The following is a 17,773-nucleotide window of genomic DNA, read 5'->3' as shown; positions in this document are numbered from 1 at the left end:
GTCTCTCTGGCCTCTGGGAGTGTCTGAGATTGTTCCGGGATTCCTTATTAAACTAGAAACAATATAGAGGGACCCAAAACAGACAACCCTGCTGAAAGCAGTGTTTCCAAACACTCATATGATATAATCATCACAATGTGCCAGTGGTACTAAAAACAATATTAAACCAAAGGTAAATTAATTTATTTGAATGAAGAGAGCAATGTAATAAATAAGAATTTTCATTAGCAACCTTTGTTGTTTATTGGCAACGTTACAATACACTTCCAATAAGCTCATCCAGATAAAACAGATATATCACTCAGGGGGCCACCCTGCAGGTATGTCAGGGCTGTTTCTGCACATGTTGGTGTCCCAGGAAAACTATTCACTGAGGGGACTGACTTTTTCTGTGTCATGCCATCAGTGTAAATTTAAGTATCTTAGGTAGGGAACATAACCTGGTTATTAGTCCCTGTATGATTCTGACAGTTCTCAGGTTTCTGATCATCTGTGCTGAAGTATCTCTCTCCATTCAACATTTCTTTACTGTCTGTTCTGTCATTTCTGTACTGAGCTGCAGGAATGATCAGTATCACACTTTCACTTACCGCTGTGATATCTGTGTTTTAATGAGCCATTAAATAAATTTTTTTGCAGTGCAAATTGTAAATAAAATCAACTAATGCTTGCATCGTTAACTGCTGCTCACTGTCACATATTTTTAGTCAGCAGTCCAACTAACAAAATGTGTACAGCTGCATGAATGATACTGCCCTCAGACTGACTTAACACATCTGCACCCCCTGTTTTTTCTTGTTTTGTTTTTAGCATATATTTACATTTTGGCAAACTGGCACCAATAAAAGTATGTGAAATGTCTTTTAGTAGTTTGCCATGTTTGCAGTGAACCATTGTAGCAGTGTTACAGTGGATGTACAGACAAATATCACTGGAATTGTCTGATACTGAAGAAAACCTACCATCATGATGATTCTGTGATAGACAATTATGACTCAGAGAGTGTGATTTATGCAAACTGCTGAAACTACAATAATTTCAGAACACCAGCATTCACGTGTCCCTTTCACTTCACTCAGTTTCTCTTGTCTCTCCCTCCACACTTTCCCTTCAGCTCTCACCTCAAAGTGTGAAAACCTCTCACTTGGCCTAACAGAGACAAACATAGCAGTTAAAATATTTAAGGCTATGCTACTAGACTACTAACAATTTATTCCACTTTCCTTTCTTAAAACCAGACACCATATTCTTTTATAAAAGAGTAGAGGTGAACTGTCATTACACTACATTATATGTTAAAATGCTAAAATGTGCAGAATAGCCAAAGTGTACTATAGGTAACCCACATAATGAAAAGACTGTGAGCAGCTTCATGTACTCACTCTGGAGTTGTCTTATCCCACTTTTGGCTTTATTTAACAGGTTGTCTGCCTCCTTCTTGATATCCATTGCCCTCTGGTTGATGGTGTTCAGACCTCCAGCCTCTCCACCAAGAGAGTCCACCTTCATCTGCAGCTCACGGTACCGTTTTTCTGTGTCATTGAGGCTCTGGGAAACATCATCATATTATTGTTAATTATGATTTGACTGAAAATATTGTTAGTTATGATTTGACTGAAAATATTGTTAGTTATGATTTGACTGAAAATCGCAGCCCCATATTTACCTGCTCCACTGAGGATGCTAGGTGAGTGGCATTGTTAGCGAGGGCTTTGGCGTCCTTTGCCATCTCTCTATTCTGCTCCGTCTTGTTCCTCAGAGCTTCCACCCCCATGGAGAGGTTGTTTAAACGCATCATGACATCCATCTGTTTATCCTCCAGCTGCCTCAGCCTCTCCTCCACCTAGAAGAAAATGAGACATTTAAAAAGTTACAAACTAAGGAGTGCAAAGGGAGAGATTATGGGGAATGTAGTAATCTATGTTAGAACGAAAGAGCACATAAAATAAAACATGCAGGTGCTCCACTTACCTGTAACTTGACAATGGAAGAAGTTCAGTGAAACCTGCAGTTTCACACAGTGCAGCTAACAAGTTATCGTGCATAAACACACAGTGAATTTTCAGACATGCTGTACCTCAGCAGTAGCATTTCTTGTGCTGTTAAGATTCTCGTTGGCCTCCTTCAGTGCTGTTCTTGCTTTCTCTATGGCCTTCTTAGACTCATCCAACGCCTGCCTGGTATTATTGGCTGCATCCTTCACTTCCTCTGCTCGCTGCCTGCACAAGGCCACAATCAGAAATTAAACATATATAAAATGTTTTTGCTATGGTCTCGCATATTGAGTATGCGTTATAATCGCTGTCGTAAAAAATGATTTACCTTAATTAAAAGCTTTTTTAAAACTAATACAAAGTCCCTGCTACTTCAACATCACTGAAATGAAATAACTGAAATGGATCAGGTGATATAGCAGTCCACTACTGCATTTCAAACTCATCATGCATGAAAGGTGATTTGTGATTTCGAGAGGTCTGTGTGTGTGTCTCCACCAACTAAGGCCATGCAAATTGTGGCTTTTGTGTGCTCTGTAATGTTTACGGACCAATGTCGGCGCTGAAATGTGGAGATAAATCTGACTTTCAGACTTTGTTCTGTGTGTGGAGGAAGACTGGGTCTGTGGGTTCCTTTTATTTGATGTAATATCTGTTTAGGCAGCGTGACAGTGAGAAACAGAGCCTTAGAGTGGACGTCTTGTGGTGCTCTTTCAGTAACCAAAAATAATTCATGATAAATGTGGTCTTTATTTTGAGAAACAGCAGTTTTACTTACTTGGCATCTTTAGCTTTGTCAAGCAGCTCCTTGACTTTGCTGATGTGCTGTGAGGTTTGGTTGGTGATCCCCTCGATGTCGGAGAGGTTGGAAAGGCTGTCCTTTATCTGCATGATCATTTTGTCCAGAGTGGTCCTGTTGACTGGCAGCGTGATCGACAACACCTGCAGGGCCACTTTCTCTATGCTCTCTGGATCTGCTCCCTCCTCTGGACAGCAGGGAGGAAGGAGAGACAACACATGCAAAATACAGAAACAATTGAATACCAGAACGTACTTTCTCCTTGATTACCAGTTAAAACATCATTAACATACCAGTGAGAAAGTCTTTGATCTTCTTAATGAAATCTTTGAGCTTCTTGTTGTTGTTTTCAAAGTAGTCCTTCTTTTTCTGGGCTTTCTCCAGCGTGTTCATCGCCTGGTTCTTCACATCCTGTGTGATAGAGGCTATACCCTGGAGCTGGATACAGGAAACCGAGAAAGAGAAATCTCGTGGTAGATAAGAGGATACACCATCACTCCTACTCTATATTCAGTGAAAACGTAGTGTGTTTGAACACTTTCAGCACCTTTCTTAAGACGTCCTGCAGCTCCTCGTTGGCAGCGTTTAGACTGTCTGTGACATTCCTGGCATGATTCAGTGCTGCTACAGAAGAGCTCACCGTCCCGTTGCATCCCTCTCCTCCACACACACGATTACCTTGATCATCGCGGCAACCGGCGCCACCACATTGGCTGTCTGGGCAACTACCATTTACACTGGCATTGCTGTGACCACCACATACCTGAGGGGAGCAGCAACGAATTATCAATCACATGGAGATAACTGGGTCGGTGGTATATTGAAATAAATCAAATTACGTCTGGAAATAATTTGTGGCAAAAACATGAGCTGGAACAATAATGATTCATATATAGTCCTACTGAATGAACCAAATGATTATATTTATTATTATTAAAACATGACACTGTATTAGTTATCTAACAGGAGAGACATATGAAATCGGATCATTTGTTTACTATTTTCATTATTTAATTGTTATATTTAATTTGGAAAACAAGATTTCATTACATTTTTTTGTGGTCTTCAAAAATCTATCAAATCTAATGAGTGAGAACAAAAAGTCTCAAATTAGTTTTTTCATTTTGTCGATTTCTGTGTTTCCTCAAAGTACCACCACTATTGACAGATATTAACATCCACCAGTGCGACAGACTAACCACTAACCTATGTTATGAACATATAGGCACAATTAAACTCACCAGAAATGTTCTGACTTGCAAGCTACTGTGAACTAAGCATTGTAATGAGTCAGCAGCAGGTAGCCTAAAGAACTAGCAGCTTCATCACACATTGTATATTACCACTTTTTGTTTGAGGGGGATGAGAGTCATTTATTGTATGCAATGTATGTGTGACATGGTTACGTTTCCTTGTATTGTATTCGTGTAATGTGTAGTGTAATGTATTTACCAACTCATACATTAATCTATTATTAGAAGACTTTCTTCCTTAAAATAATGCTCATACAATAGAGTTTTATGTGACTTTCTCTCTTTCAGCTTATTTCAGACTGTCTGCTCATGAGAATCTGTGTGTGTGTGTGTGTGTGTGTGTGTGTGTGTGTGTGTGTGTGTGTGTGTGTGTGTGTGTGAGTGCAGCTTTTTTTGACCACCTCCAAAACTGATGAGGATAACTAGGGCAAGGGCTTCTCAACATTAGATATTCATGTCTAATTTCAGGCTATGCTAGTCTTTGTTATACCTGTGCCTTAGGTTGTGCATTACTAAAGAAACTGCTTTTATGACTTGTGGCCACTAGATGTCACTGTAAGACTCAAGTGTGTTAAATTAACTAACTCATTTAAATGCCATATTACATACTGCCGAAAATTGTCTCTCACTCTGCATGGTGGGGGCATAGTACAAAACATTGCAATTTGCGATTTTTAAAATTTCATTCAATCAATCAATCATTTAGTTATTTTTGCTTATGGACCATCTTCAACACAAGATTAATCCTGTACACATAAGACAGGCAATCACATGAATAAATGAACTTCCAGCTCTGCCTACCTTGTGACTGAGGTGATGGACCTTCTTATCCAGGTCGTGGGCCTTCTGTTGAAGTTCGTTTAATGATTTGTTCTGAGCAGCCAGAGCACGGAGGAACTTGTCTTTACTGGCATCCAGCAGGTCTTCAGTGATAGCACGGAGGTTTCTGGACTGCTCCACCGGACTGAGAGGACCGGACACTGAAGCGTTGCATTTCTCCTCAGCCTCCAATGATGCCTTATAGTACTTCTTCACTTTCTCAAACTGATCTGTGAGGAGACAGGAACAGACATTTGTGTGTAACAGCTATGAATAATATCTTATTTATTGTATATTTCTTTTGTCCATTTTTTTTGTTTGCCATCATGTTATTCTGAGTCTCACATTTTTAGCTCTGCTGACAATATATTTTTGTAAGCTTCACTGACTTGACTGAGTTTGTTACCTGCAAATCCTGAGGTGAGGTATTCATCCAGCAGGCGCTGTTTGTAAGCCACAGTCCTGTTGATGTCCATCAGTTCCTTCTCCAAAATATTCAGTGTTTGATTTAGTTCCTTTTCTTCTTCTGCTGTTGTATTTAGCTCTCGGGCTACACCCATCAGACGGCCGTCAGTCAGGGCAATCTCAGCCCTGGAACACATAGAGCAGGGTATTTTATATACTATTTAGTGTGTTAGTTGGCAGGTGAAGCATCCAAACACGGTGTGACATCCTCACCTGAGGTCATCGATGCTCTGTCCAATCAGCTGGTGGATCTTGTCGCTGTCCTCTGTACTGATCAGGTCCTGCACCTGTTTGAGTTTCTTCTCCAGCTCTCTGATGCGCGTGTCCTTGATTCCCGGCGTGACCCCGCTCTCCAGGATCCTCTGCACGGTGTACTGGATGTGTTCCAGGTCCCTTTTGATCTGGCACAGCGCATCATCCCACAGCTGGAAGCACGGGTGACAACCCACGCACTTGGGGAAGACACCAGTGAAGCCACGAGCACATTCATTGCACTGCTTCCCTGCTGCTCCCTCCCGGCACTCACATTCCCCTGTTGTTCTGTTACACTGGGCCATCTCTGAGCCCAGCGGGTGGCAGTTACACTCTGAATGGAAGAAGTGAGGAAAGGAAAGCAGTTAAAAAGAGTTGTACTGTCTGAAAATATAACAGTATGAGCCAGACAATATCAAAATCTTTTACTTCAGATGTCTTATCCAAAGAAAGTAGAGGGCAGTAGTTGTTAAACTGTAACTTTAATTTAATGGAGTTAAATTTGTATGCATACTGGTTGTTGCAAGCATTATTGTCAGTTTTTTTTTCCTTGGGTAAAACTCTATAGCCCTTAAAAAGTATGCATGGTTATGTTAGCATGGAGCTGCTTATCCATGAATTTTGGCTGATGAAAATCTGACAACTGAAATGGTTGTATTAATAAAGGGAGTTCTGGTGATGTACAGTGAGAAATATCTAAATAGCATTAGATTAATCTAAGACCAAAATCAAGACCTAACACTAACAGACCAAACAGACTACTCTAAAATTAAGCAATGAGCCCCTTGAGGCCATGATTTACTGTGATTTTAGAACAGCTAAGGGGCGTTCATAACCCCTAAAACCACTGCCTTAAAGGGTTTATTGCTTTTATAAAACAAATACTACTTATACCTAGCAAGATTTCATAAAATAAAAAAATTAAAAATTCAATAATTTATTGAATAATCACTCTTCCTCCAAACAATGTAGTTTTAACTCGCTATCTTCCCTTTCCCGTAGTTTTGCATTCTTTCGTCTCTCTCTCCTCTTTTGTCTCTTTCTGCAGGTATTTCTGCCTCTGATCTGTGATGACAAGTCTCCTGCTGCTCCTCCAACCCCACTCAACACCTGCTGCTAGAATTAGAAATTATTAGTACTGCTTCTAGTATTACTGTTACTATTGCATTTACGACTTTAATTGTCATTACTATTATTACCTCTTTTGTATTATTGACACCACTTTACATGTTGACATGGAATCTTCATTATGCTATGTTCTCCTGTCCCTATTCTCTAAATGATATAACACCCATCCCTGTTCACCAGTGCTATCTATTCTATGTTATTTGTCACACAGGAATTACCTTGACACTGCACCTGTGGGTCTCCCCAGTGGAACTGCTCACACTCAGTGCACTGTTTACCTCCAAAGCCTGGACGACAGTGACACTGGCCAGTGAACTGTAGAAGACAGAGAGAGACAGACTGACAAAGACTGAAAGACAGACACATTTTAATAAATAACAATACAAACTTAAACTTTTCGTCACTTCTGCATGAATAATTTTCATGCCTTCGGAGGCCTGCAAGCTTCCTCACCATGTTGCAGTGAGCTCCCAGGGCGTGTTGTGGGTCGCAGAGACAGGGCTCACAGCCTCCGTCCTGACCGTAGTTCCAGTGGTTAGGAGCACACTGGTCACAGTTATGGCCAGCTACGTTCTCCCTGCAAGGGCAGGCTCCAGTCTGCCGGTCACAGTGACACTGTCCATCACTGCAAGCAGCCTGGATGGTGCCAGCAGTTACACAGGTACAATCTGAGAAGAAAACATACATTCAATGAACAGACAGAGAGGACATTAAGTTCCACAGCATTGCTATACATACAGACAAAAACAACAACAAAAAAGCTTTAAACAAAACCTTTTTTGGTTAAGACACACTGTCTGTACATGCAAGAGTACTAGTTTTCTTATTTTTCACCTTAAACTTAAAAGCTAGGGCAGAAGTAGGTGGAACAACACCTACTCACATTTTAGGTGAGCGGTTGTTGATGCTCATATAAACTTAAGAAATTCAACAATAGAAGTAGCTTCAGCTCCTATTCCATCAAAAATTACAAGAGAACAAATACAGGGGGCAAGGGGATGGAATTTGAGTCCATTTTTAAAAAATATCTGCCAAAAATATCTGCCTACGGTAATATCTGCCATCACCACTTACGTCTACAGTCGTGGGCCAAAGCGTTGCCATAGTAACCATGCTGACAATGGGCACAGGATGGGCCGTCAGTGTGATACAGGCATTTGAGGCACTGGCCAGTCCTGGGGTCACATGACTCAGGGTCCTGGGCATCAATGTTGCCATTGCACTCGCACGGTAGGCACTGGCCACCAGGCTGTTCTGGGTTACCATAGTAACCAGGGGTACACTGGTCACAGCGAGGTCCTAGGGGAAAAAACAAGACAATATGGCATAACAATAAGACCTTGGTAAAGTGTTATATATTGAATAATTCATTGAAGAATCACATTCTATGATTTTGTACACTGTCCATTACTAATGACAATGACTAAGTACAAATCAGCCGACCTACAGAGGAGTAAAAAATGATCAACAAATATAAGAAAGACTGAACTGTGTAACAGTGTAATAGCTTACCAGCATAACCTTGTCTACAGTTACAGATGATGTGGTTAGAGCTGTGGTCAGCTTCACAAGAGTGTCCGTTAAAGTGAGCTGAACCAGGGTTACCGGGGCAGGGGCAGGGCCGACAGTGTTCCCCTGAGCCAAGCACCGGGTTTCCAAAGAACCCATCCACACAACTGGGATAAACAAGGGAGACATTTACCATCAGTCTGATAATCAAGGACAAAGGAACTGAGTAAAGTCTGACAGTGACTATTATATTCTTAACACATCCTTATCAATATAGTGGCATCCTTACCGTTCACAGAGATGTCCTGCTGTGTAGTCCCTGCAGTCTCTACACTCCCCGGTGCGGGCGTCACAGAGGTCTGCATGGCCGTTACATTGACAGGGGCTGCAGCTGGGGAAGCCCCACTGGCCTGGCTGGCAGTCTGAGCACCCACGTCCAGTGGCTCCCTGCCTGCACTGGCACTGGCCTGTAATTGGGTCACACTGGTGGCTTAACGAACCCTCTGGGTGGCAGTTGCAGGCTGGGCAGGAAGACATATTTAAGTGTTATACACTTTTTTCTCTATTGATAATTGCTGCTTGTACTTTTTATTGGAATCACAGCCAAAAATATACTGAATCATTCAAGTGATTCTTTTTTTTTTCTTGGAAAGGGTCATGTGTTCAAGGCAAATATGCAAGCAAATATGTGAACTAATGGGATGTAATGTGAGTAACATTAAATAATATTTTAGACAGCCTGACATAGCCTTTAGACATTGCCCACAGACAATACTAGGTTTTACATACAACATTATTGCAACATTATGATTATAATAAGAATGTGTGAGGAGTCATGGCTCTCTTAAATAAACCTTGTTTGCCAATGTAAATAACCTACAACCTCCACCTATTCTATTTGAGTGCTCGAAGCTGCTGCAGATTTAACTGATACTTTCAAGCTATGTATTGGGACAGCTCATGCACTTGTACTTCTTAGGGTCAACAAATGTTTGACACTGAAAAATCTTTTTTTATGTCAAAAAGAACAATCCAGAACAGCAGCAAATGTTACCTATTAGTGATTTTTATGCATCTCTATATAATTGATGATTGGCATGGTATACAGCAAGAAGGAAGGTAAAGAAAGATGTTAACAAGATCTGCAGTCCCAGAATATGCTGCATATTTCTCCAGATATTTTCCCAAAATACTGAAATCAGGTTTAAAGAAGTATTCAGTGATTTGCCTCAACATCGCCACAGTTTCTCCAGCATGTTTGGCTGACTGGTGTTTAAATTTAGGGGTAATGGAAAAAAACAGACAGAATTCACATACATAAGCAGAACAAGAACTAGAAAAAAAAAATCACATTTTCCCATTGTTAACAGGCTATCTTATCATTGAATTCTTTTCCCCATCCTTCTTTAATATAGTTCCTCTACCCTTTGCAATTATTTAGTGAAGCTTAAATTACTGATTTAGAACCACCAGGATATGCCTGCAATTGTATTATTCCATTAGGGTCTGTATTTGCTTCTTTTTTCCCAATTTTTTCTAAATGAAATATGCGTGTCGCTTTAAGTATCTGTAAAAGTCATGCCTTTCCAAATTCTACTGTTTGGAAGCTTTGTGATGTTTTTTTAAACTTTTAACTGAGAATCTATTTAGTGATGTCTTTGATTATCTCTGATGCTGTATGTGTGTTAATTATGTCTAGCTATGTTCTTTCCATGTAGTTACTCTTGTCCCTGTCCCTGTTATGTTCATTTTTGTTTTTATCTGTTGTACTCTGGTCTCGTATTCAGGGTTAGATTACCTGAATAAATAAAGCTTATATAATATACCTGAGTGTGTAAAAAGGTGTTACCATGTTACAGACTCACCAGTGCAACCATTCACTCCAAAGCCATAAGTTCCTGGGGCACACTGGTCACAGTGTCGACCCATGACGTTAGGTTTACATCGACACTGACCTCCGACCTTATCGCACTCACCACTGAGGGAACCCTGAGGGTCACACTGACAGGCTGGATACAATAGATTCACAAAAAAGACAACAAAGAAAATTTAATCAAATTATAATTATTTAAAAAGCAACTAAGGGTTTAAGCTGTCAATGGATCTGAAACCACATCCTCTAAATCTATTTCTTTTGTGCATTTCTTTGTCTACTTACGCAGAGCACCATCATGAATGATGGATGAAATACTACAGATGAGTTTGGAGCACATCTCAGCCAGGGCAGGCATCGGCGTGATCATAAAAGAATCCAGACACATGTAGCGAATCATTTCCTCCTGCCGCTGCTCTGCCTCTGGCTCATTACCTTGGAAACCAGGAAGCTCAGTGTATTTTGGGATCAGAACCAGCTATAGGAAAAAGAAAATAATTCAGGGATTATGAGCCATGCAGGCAATCTTAACCCTAATCTCACAGAAAGAAAATATCTCCAAAAGCGAGAGAAATGTCAGGGTTTATTCTGTGCCTCACAGTGGTGTATTCACACCTCAGCATGTTTTCAGGTGAGTGACACCTGAGCAAAAACAATCTCAACTCATCTTTATTGAGCACAAACACATCCAACATCAAAACATCATTATTGTACAATCAAATCATTGTTTATTCAGTGTGCAAGTCTTCTTTATTCTTAAGGTTTATTCTAGAAATGTGCTTTATATTGACAAGAGAAGACACTTAAATGATGCACTGCCAAAATAAATTTCATGCTTTTTACATTTAGTTTTTCCAATCACTATGGGGAACTCTCATGATGTAAAGGCCCAACATGCATACAGTACACAGCTACCTTTCCTGAAATCAGTTTGATCGTGGTTTATAATTTAATGATAGACTCATTGCTCAATTCTTTTAATAATGACTGATACACTAATGGAGCCATAGCCAAAAAAGACTACCTATTAAAGCCATGGTGATGTGGTCTCCAAGACTACAACCTTTAAAACAGACTGAGAGGAGCATAATGAGGGTGTCAGGCTGATAGTGGTAGCTCACCGAGTCAATGAGAATGAAGGCAGTTAGGTGTCTGTGTGACACCCCATGGCGCTGAAACCTTATTGCAACCACATATCGATTACTGGGCTCGAAACAGAATGGCCTGGGCATCTGGATGTACCTGTAAAAAACACAAAAACGCTGAAGTTGATAAATACATAGATTTATATTCATACATGCCATAGTTTGCCTGTGCCTGCACCTCTCAATTTTCTCTCTTTTTCCTTCCACTAATGGGCTTAATACTTGAAAGGTTATTGCACATCACCTATATTAATATCCTGTGCAATGAGGTCACACTCATTAGGCCCATGAAGTGACAAATATGAGAGCTGGTGTGTGTCTAAACTTTGTTCCAGTCACTTTGGTCTACCAAGCAGTGTGCTACTGTACATGGACCAGTGTTATAGTAGCACATTGCTGAGTGGCATGTAGTTATTTTCTGGGTTAGGGTTAGGGTTAGCTTTCTGTAATTTAATTATGAACTGAATGTCTGGGGTATTTAAGTACAAATTCACTGGGGGGAAGACTTGATCCACCCTCTACCTGCATCTGGCTTCCACCCCTGTCCCTGTGCTTTGACCTCACTCTGCTAATTGGTTTTGGCTGATGGACCCACCACACAGAAGAGAACGGAAGCCAAGCTACGGTCTGCTGAGACAGCCAGATCCGGGCAGGGTCTGGCCTCTTAGTTCCAGATGAGTTCAGACTGTGAAAAGCTTTTCAGCAGGTCGAAACTAAATAGTCTTAGTGTTAGGCTTTCTCCGTTTTTTATCCTATATCCTATTCTTTGCTGCCTTGATCTCGCTACATGGATAATTAACATTTAATCTCTTCTGATCTGCAATAATCTGTCTAATGTGTTGACTCTGCAATAGTGTAATAACATAAGATCAGTATAAGGTAAAATATCACACTGTAATCATTTCATTTGAAATCTCTAATGATCTTCCTGTTCAAACAGGATAACATTTCGGTCTCAACATCCTTTATGCTAGAAAGGGCAACATGAGAGCAGTCCAGTGTAAATTTAACTTGTTTATTTTTCTTTATTTAAATCATTTCAAGCTCATTATTATCTTACTATCAAGTTATTGCAGTATATTTATTCTCCTGCATTTCGGGTGATACTGTGTGATCCACATTAGTTAACAAGTCTCCTGGTTTGAGCTCAGAAAATAAAACTTTACCAAAGAATCTGAAAATATATGAACTCAGAAGTTACTCAAGTTCTTTCACTGTCAGTGATGTTATTTGGTGTAAAAAAATAGCTAAAGTAAGGCAGGGAAACCTGGTACAAAGGCACTTGAGCAGCTTACAGCCATATTAGGCACAGTGGTGCTTTGAACTAAATGCTACTGACAGCAAGCTAAGAGCATATTCATATTGTTTACCATACTAGTTTAGCATGGTAGAAATCTAACATTAGCCATTAGCCAGTGCTACGGACACTATGTACAACTGATGTGTTACAAACCAAAGTACCAGACAATTTCAGCGTTTGACTTTATGATGGTGACAAATAAAAATTTAAGGACCACCAAAGTAATTACTGTTCATTATTTGTGGAATATGAAGAAGCTAGCAGGGATAATTGATGTCACCACTATTGTCTCTTATCTTTGATCTATTAATGAATTTAAGCAAAGAACTAGAGCCAGGACAACCCCCACACCTGGACCAGGTGTATAGGGATTGGATTTACAACATTTCTCTCAGAATGTACCTTTCTCTGCTCATTTTCACAATCTAAACTTCAGTAAACAAAGCTGCTGCCTTCATTTTCATGTTACTGTAGCTGAGTCTTACACAGGCTTTCTGGTATGTTTGCTGTCCAAACAGAGTATCAATAGTAAAAAAAAGAACACCTCAGGGTACAGTGGAACAAGAATATAAATACAAGCCTGACTCACACAGTGCATACAAGCCAGGGCAGGTTTAAGTGACAACAATGTAATGATGCAATTTTTCCTGAGCTGTAAAAACAACACAAACCAGACCAGATTGTTCAAGGGATACTTGATCAAATCCTTCAGTGACTTGAAAAAGCATACAGGCTATAATGGCCCTTCTCTCAGAACAAACACACACACAGTCACATAAGTTTTGGTACCTGTTGCGGTGCGGCAGGGTTACAGTGTAGAGCTGTTCAGTTGGTAGGAGGTTTCCACACCGAAGACTGGAGGGCAGCAGTACTGAGGTAATACTAACTATAGCCTCCCAGTCCTCTGTGGACTACACACACACACACACACACAGACACAAGGATTAGTTCAAAAGACCTTCACTAATTGAAAAAATAGAGGTTTACATGAGTCTGGTAGGTCATGATCCACACATTCACAGACCTCGGGTTCATAGCGGATCATGATGTCGTACTCCATGGCGTAGGGGATGTTGTCGATAGTGAACACTAGGCCTGCGCCATCTTTGACGCGGGCGAAACCAGGTCCTGTCCACGTCACCATGTGGCTGGGAGCGTGCTCTCTGTGAACGGTCCTCACATCCGGCTGACAGAGACAGACACATTACAGGTATTTTTTTTTTCCACTATTACCACTTGAGGTTTCACCTTACTGACCTGACTCTCCACTTTCTTCAGGGTAACAGGAGTGTGCTCTGTATTACATGTTTGTGGAGTGTAAAGTCCTACAAAGCAGCCTGAAGATTTGAGCTGCACAGTTAATCATATAATCAACTTGATCACCAGTATAGATTCTAAAATTGTGGTAATCTAACTTGATGAGGTGAAATTATCCCTTTCAGTTTACATTTTTAAAAATGTAATATTTTGAAAATGAATTCAAGATTTCTGTGAGATCATAACGTCCAGTGTGAAAAGGATGAAAGGTTTTTGTTGATTCAGATTTTTGTTACAAACAATTAATAATTATTGGAGATAAATATCCAAGAGCTCTTCTATACCATCTGTCCTTCCCTGGGTACATTTAGGCCTCGAGACAAGTTATGACAGTTCCCTGTTTCAACATAGGCATAGCATACATATCACAACATGTACTACAACATCTCCCTGATTTAAATCTCTGCAACCACTACTAGTATTAAAAAAACAAAAACACCTTTTCAGACAACAGCCTTGTAAGGCTGGACTAAAGCTCAACTGTTTCTTTAAAATGAGGGAAAAAACACTATCAAACACAACACATATCTTAAAAAACTTATTTGTTAGGAATTTTCCTAAACCAGAGAAAGACCTCACTGAGGAATGAACCATTCATTTCTGGCTAAAAATGTGTTCAAATTTGAAAATGTTCAATAGCTAAGATCATGCTGCCTGAAGTTTGTGACTGGGACAAACTGCATGTGTTGTTATAAAGTTAAAGGCTTCCTCTGGGTTTCCAGAGTTTCCTCTGCCCTGGCAGTTTTCAGAACTTAAGTCAGTATCTTTCTAAAATCAGGGAATTACAATTGTGAATAATTCCACATCTTTTTCAAATCTGGTTAAGACATTCTGACAGTTGTGTTATGACGTCACACCAACATGATTACAGTCTACACTGGGATTCAAAGTCACTGGGTCTCAGTCTTAAACTTGTCTCAATGGTCTTGACGACAACACTGGACTCTACACTGTACATAATTACATCTCTATTTCAGCTTGATGAGTTTGGGTTGAGATAATTAACTTGACAACCAAGCATTTAATTAGGCTTAGTAACCTCAAACTGCCAAGTAGTGCATAACGCACATGACCACAAATCTTTCCAAATGTAAGATTAAGAAATGTTGTATTTTGCAAGTACGGTACGTGCAGCTGTACTGAGGGGTCAAAAGTTTCATCATTGTTTTCTATCCACATACCTGCAACCTTCAGGACTGATTTTTGGAAACAAGTGTTCTCATTTCAATATGCTAGCCCTTAAAGTCCTGTGTGTCTTGTCAAACCATAAGTAAATGAATGAATAAATATCAATAAATATCACACTGTTTGTTGAAGCTGGCGGATTCGTCTCAGTGCTGCCCGATGCTGCTGTGAGTTGGTAATGCGACGGTGACGGCGGTGACGCCTCAGCTGGTTGCTGAGGTGCTGAACGCAGTCAGTCTCTGCCTGAGGACGCAGTTTGCCCTGGAGAGGACAGGAGAGGAGAGGAGAGTGAACTTTTTAAACACCTCTTACAACATACAGGGGTTAATCTGGCACAGTTTCCTCATTAAAAAGTGAAAATGACAACATGGAGCAGAGAGAGCCATGCTGTGCTGAAATCGTTGGGATGTGACAGAGAAACAAAAATGTGAGGCTGAGAGTGTGTTTTTCTGTGTGTGTGGTGTATGTGTTAGTGCGTGGTGTGTGCCGCTGCAGCAATAATTGGTTGTGACAGGTTGGTATCTGTGCTTCTGTCTGGTATTTTCATGGGTCACTTTAGCTGTAGAGTTTGAATTCTACACAGAACTCTGTAACCTGAATACTCAGAACCTCATTTTTTTGTCCTTTACACTCAATCACCATCCAGTGTCAAACCAAGTTCACATCCTGAAGACAACAGCCTCTTATGTCTAAGACGCATCTCCTCTTGCTTAATGTCCTACGCTGTTTTCTCTCAACATTCTGAGGACAATATTACACATTCCTGTAGCAGTGATATTGTAAGTGTGGATTGTCTGAGCTTGCCCAGAGGGCTAAGTGGGGAAGGGGAGAGGCCAGAGAGTGTCTTTTGAGTGAGGACGGAGGGTAGTGCAAAAGACTGACAGAGAGAGGAAAGAATGCGAGAAGGCGGGCAGACAGCGATAGCAGAGGATAGAGATAAAGATGCAGGAAAGAGGCCTTGAGTGATAGCTAGGTAAGATTAGCCGGTGACAGCAAGGACATTTTGTTGGAATAGGTTGGATCAGAGGAGGTTGGGGCTTAAAGGTCATATAAATATGGTAACATAAAAATGGTTTACAAGGATTATTTTGCACCATCTGACTCTATGCAAACTGCACCAAATGAAATACAAAGCTGTATGATATGATTCAAAATAAGTGCAAATTAAGTGTGGGAATCCCGTTTCTCTAATGTATCTGAACTGAATCAAATACAGGCAAATACAATATGGATGGGTCTTGTGGTGAATATCTGGTCCAAAATTATATAACATACAACATTATACAAGTTAATGTTATTAAAAACATCCTAGAAAAACTGAAATAATGAAGAAATATGGAATAAATTCATGTTACATCTGAATAGACTAAATTCAATCAAACTGATCTGCACTGTTAACTCATTTATGTTAGTGTTGGCTGTTGGATTGAATATACAAAATTATAGATTATTCTTATAGATTATAGATTATATATTCCTTCCCTTCCCTTCCAGATCCCCTCAAAAACACAACTTTGGTGGACTCAGAATGATAAGAAATGAGGCCATATTGTAGTTAATCAAAATGCGGATCCTTTCTTTACTAACCCCTCTGTGTTTTGTCCACCTCAGCTGCTAATGTTGCAGCTGCTCTTGCACAGCTCTCCTTAACCACGGCTGGGTCTACAACATGAGCATTTTGCTGCATATGAAAGTGAAAATCAACAATGTGTGAATGTAACTGCCTCTTGGTTTGATGCCCAGAATGACACCTGGCATGACAATTCATGCTTTTTGTACATAAATGAAAAATAACACATGTCAAATTTAGTAGCAACTAACAGCATCAGATTGGACCTAATATCACAGGTATTGGATCAGGGTCAGGGCCAATAAATTTGATCAGGGCATCCATAATTACATCGCATAACTCTCTGTAAGACCAAAACTTAGCAGAAATGTGAACTGCATTAATCTGCACTGAATCATAGTGCTGTGCTCACCGGCAGTGCAGGGTCACTGGGAGAGCGTCCAGTGGCATCTTCAGCCTCGTATTTGTAGTAGTCCAGCGGAGCGCAGAAATACCCAGGCTGCACTTCTGAGCACTGTCGGCCAATCAGATGTCTCCTGCAGTCACACTGGCCATTTTCCATCATGCACCTTAAGTAACAGATAATGGCAGGTAAAAACTAGAAATGTCTTCTCTCTGTCTCCCTTTCTTTGAGGCCTTCACTCAGGAACAGACTGAATGATTCACAGCCTCACTCATTTTAAATTTGAGTTTGACAGGACATCTCTTTCTTAAAAGCATATGTTAAGGATATATGAAATCTGTACCTGTTGTTGAAGGCTCCACCAAAGTCACAGTCACATGGTCTGCAGCCAGCCAGGTCATTACTGAGCCCCCAGTATTCAGGCTACAGGGACAGGAATAAGCTTCAAAATCAGGATGCAAAGAAACGTGAATAGTACGTAGTTTTTACACTGTGTCTGAAGTTTTGGTGAACTTGTGCAGTTGCTGCTGTGTAATATTGTCTGTTCCTTTAACAGTGTCACCAGAATATTAACTTTGGATCTTGGTTGATGAAATAAAAAGCTCTATTGCAAAACTGAGTCACTACTTTGACAGTGTGACATGGTAAAATGGATAAGATCAAGAGCACGGTGCAGCAAGTCATAAAATGATGAAACTCACTATAACTCCATTCTCCATTCTCTGGTTTTCTTCTTTAACTACTGAATCAACAGCCTTGTG

General features: G+C 40.3%; 1 protein-coding gene across 3 annotated transcripts in view; it reads right to left on the bottom strand.

Annotated features, from left to right (window-relative positions):
- The window catches only part of lamb2l (laminin, beta 2-like), a 48,715-nt gene that overhangs the window by 1,059 nt on the left and 29,883 nt on the right, over nucleotides 1-17,773 (bottom strand). For all 3 annotated transcript variants that reach the window (XM_018678824.2, XM_018678810.2, XM_018678818.2), the window contains exons 13-34: nucleotides 17,356-17,435; nucleotides 17,022-17,178; nucleotides 15,160-15,300; nucleotides 13,562-13,723; nucleotides 13,327-13,448; nucleotides 11,214-11,334; nucleotides 10,378-10,570; nucleotides 10,085-10,228; nucleotides 8,509-8,740; nucleotides 8,223-8,386; nucleotides 7,785-8,009; nucleotides 7,164-7,378; nucleotides 6,929-7,025; nucleotides 5,544-5,916; nucleotides 5,272-5,456; nucleotides 4,848-5,095; nucleotides 3,341-3,556; nucleotides 3,087-3,231; nucleotides 2,773-2,980; nucleotides 2,078-2,219; nucleotides 1,667-1,843; nucleotides 1,383-1,548 (exon numbers count right to left, since the gene is read on the bottom strand). In XM_018678824.2, coding sequence (XP_018534340.1) covers nucleotides 1,383-1,548; nucleotides 1,667-1,843; nucleotides 2,078-2,219; nucleotides 2,773-2,980; nucleotides 3,087-3,231; nucleotides 3,341-3,556; nucleotides 4,848-5,095; nucleotides 5,272-5,456; nucleotides 5,544-5,916; nucleotides 6,929-7,025; nucleotides 7,164-7,378; nucleotides 7,785-8,009; nucleotides 8,223-8,386; nucleotides 8,509-8,740; nucleotides 10,085-10,228; nucleotides 10,378-10,570; nucleotides 11,214-11,334; nucleotides 13,327-13,448; nucleotides 13,562-13,723; nucleotides 15,160-15,300; nucleotides 17,022-17,178; nucleotides 17,356-17,435 — 3,913 coding nt within the window. The remainder of the gene's footprint in view (nucleotides 1-1,382; nucleotides 1,549-1,666; nucleotides 1,844-2,077; nucleotides 2,220-2,772; nucleotides 2,981-3,086; nucleotides 3,232-3,340; nucleotides 3,557-4,847; nucleotides 5,096-5,271; nucleotides 5,457-5,543; nucleotides 5,917-6,928; nucleotides 7,026-7,163; nucleotides 7,379-7,784; nucleotides 8,010-8,222; nucleotides 8,387-8,508; nucleotides 8,741-10,084; nucleotides 10,229-10,377; nucleotides 10,571-11,213; nucleotides 11,335-13,326; nucleotides 13,449-13,561; nucleotides 13,724-15,159; nucleotides 15,301-17,021; nucleotides 17,179-17,355; nucleotides 17,436-17,773) is intronic.

The sequence above is a fragment of the Lates calcarifer genome, linkage group LG6 (genome assembly GCF_001640805.2).
Source record: "Lates calcarifer isolate ASB-BC8 linkage group LG6, TLL_Latcal_v3, whole genome shotgun sequence".
Lineage (NCBI taxonomy): Eukaryota > Metazoa > Chordata > Actinopteri > Centropomidae > Lates > Lates calcarifer.
This window is presented reverse-complemented; position numbering and strand designations above follow the sequence as displayed.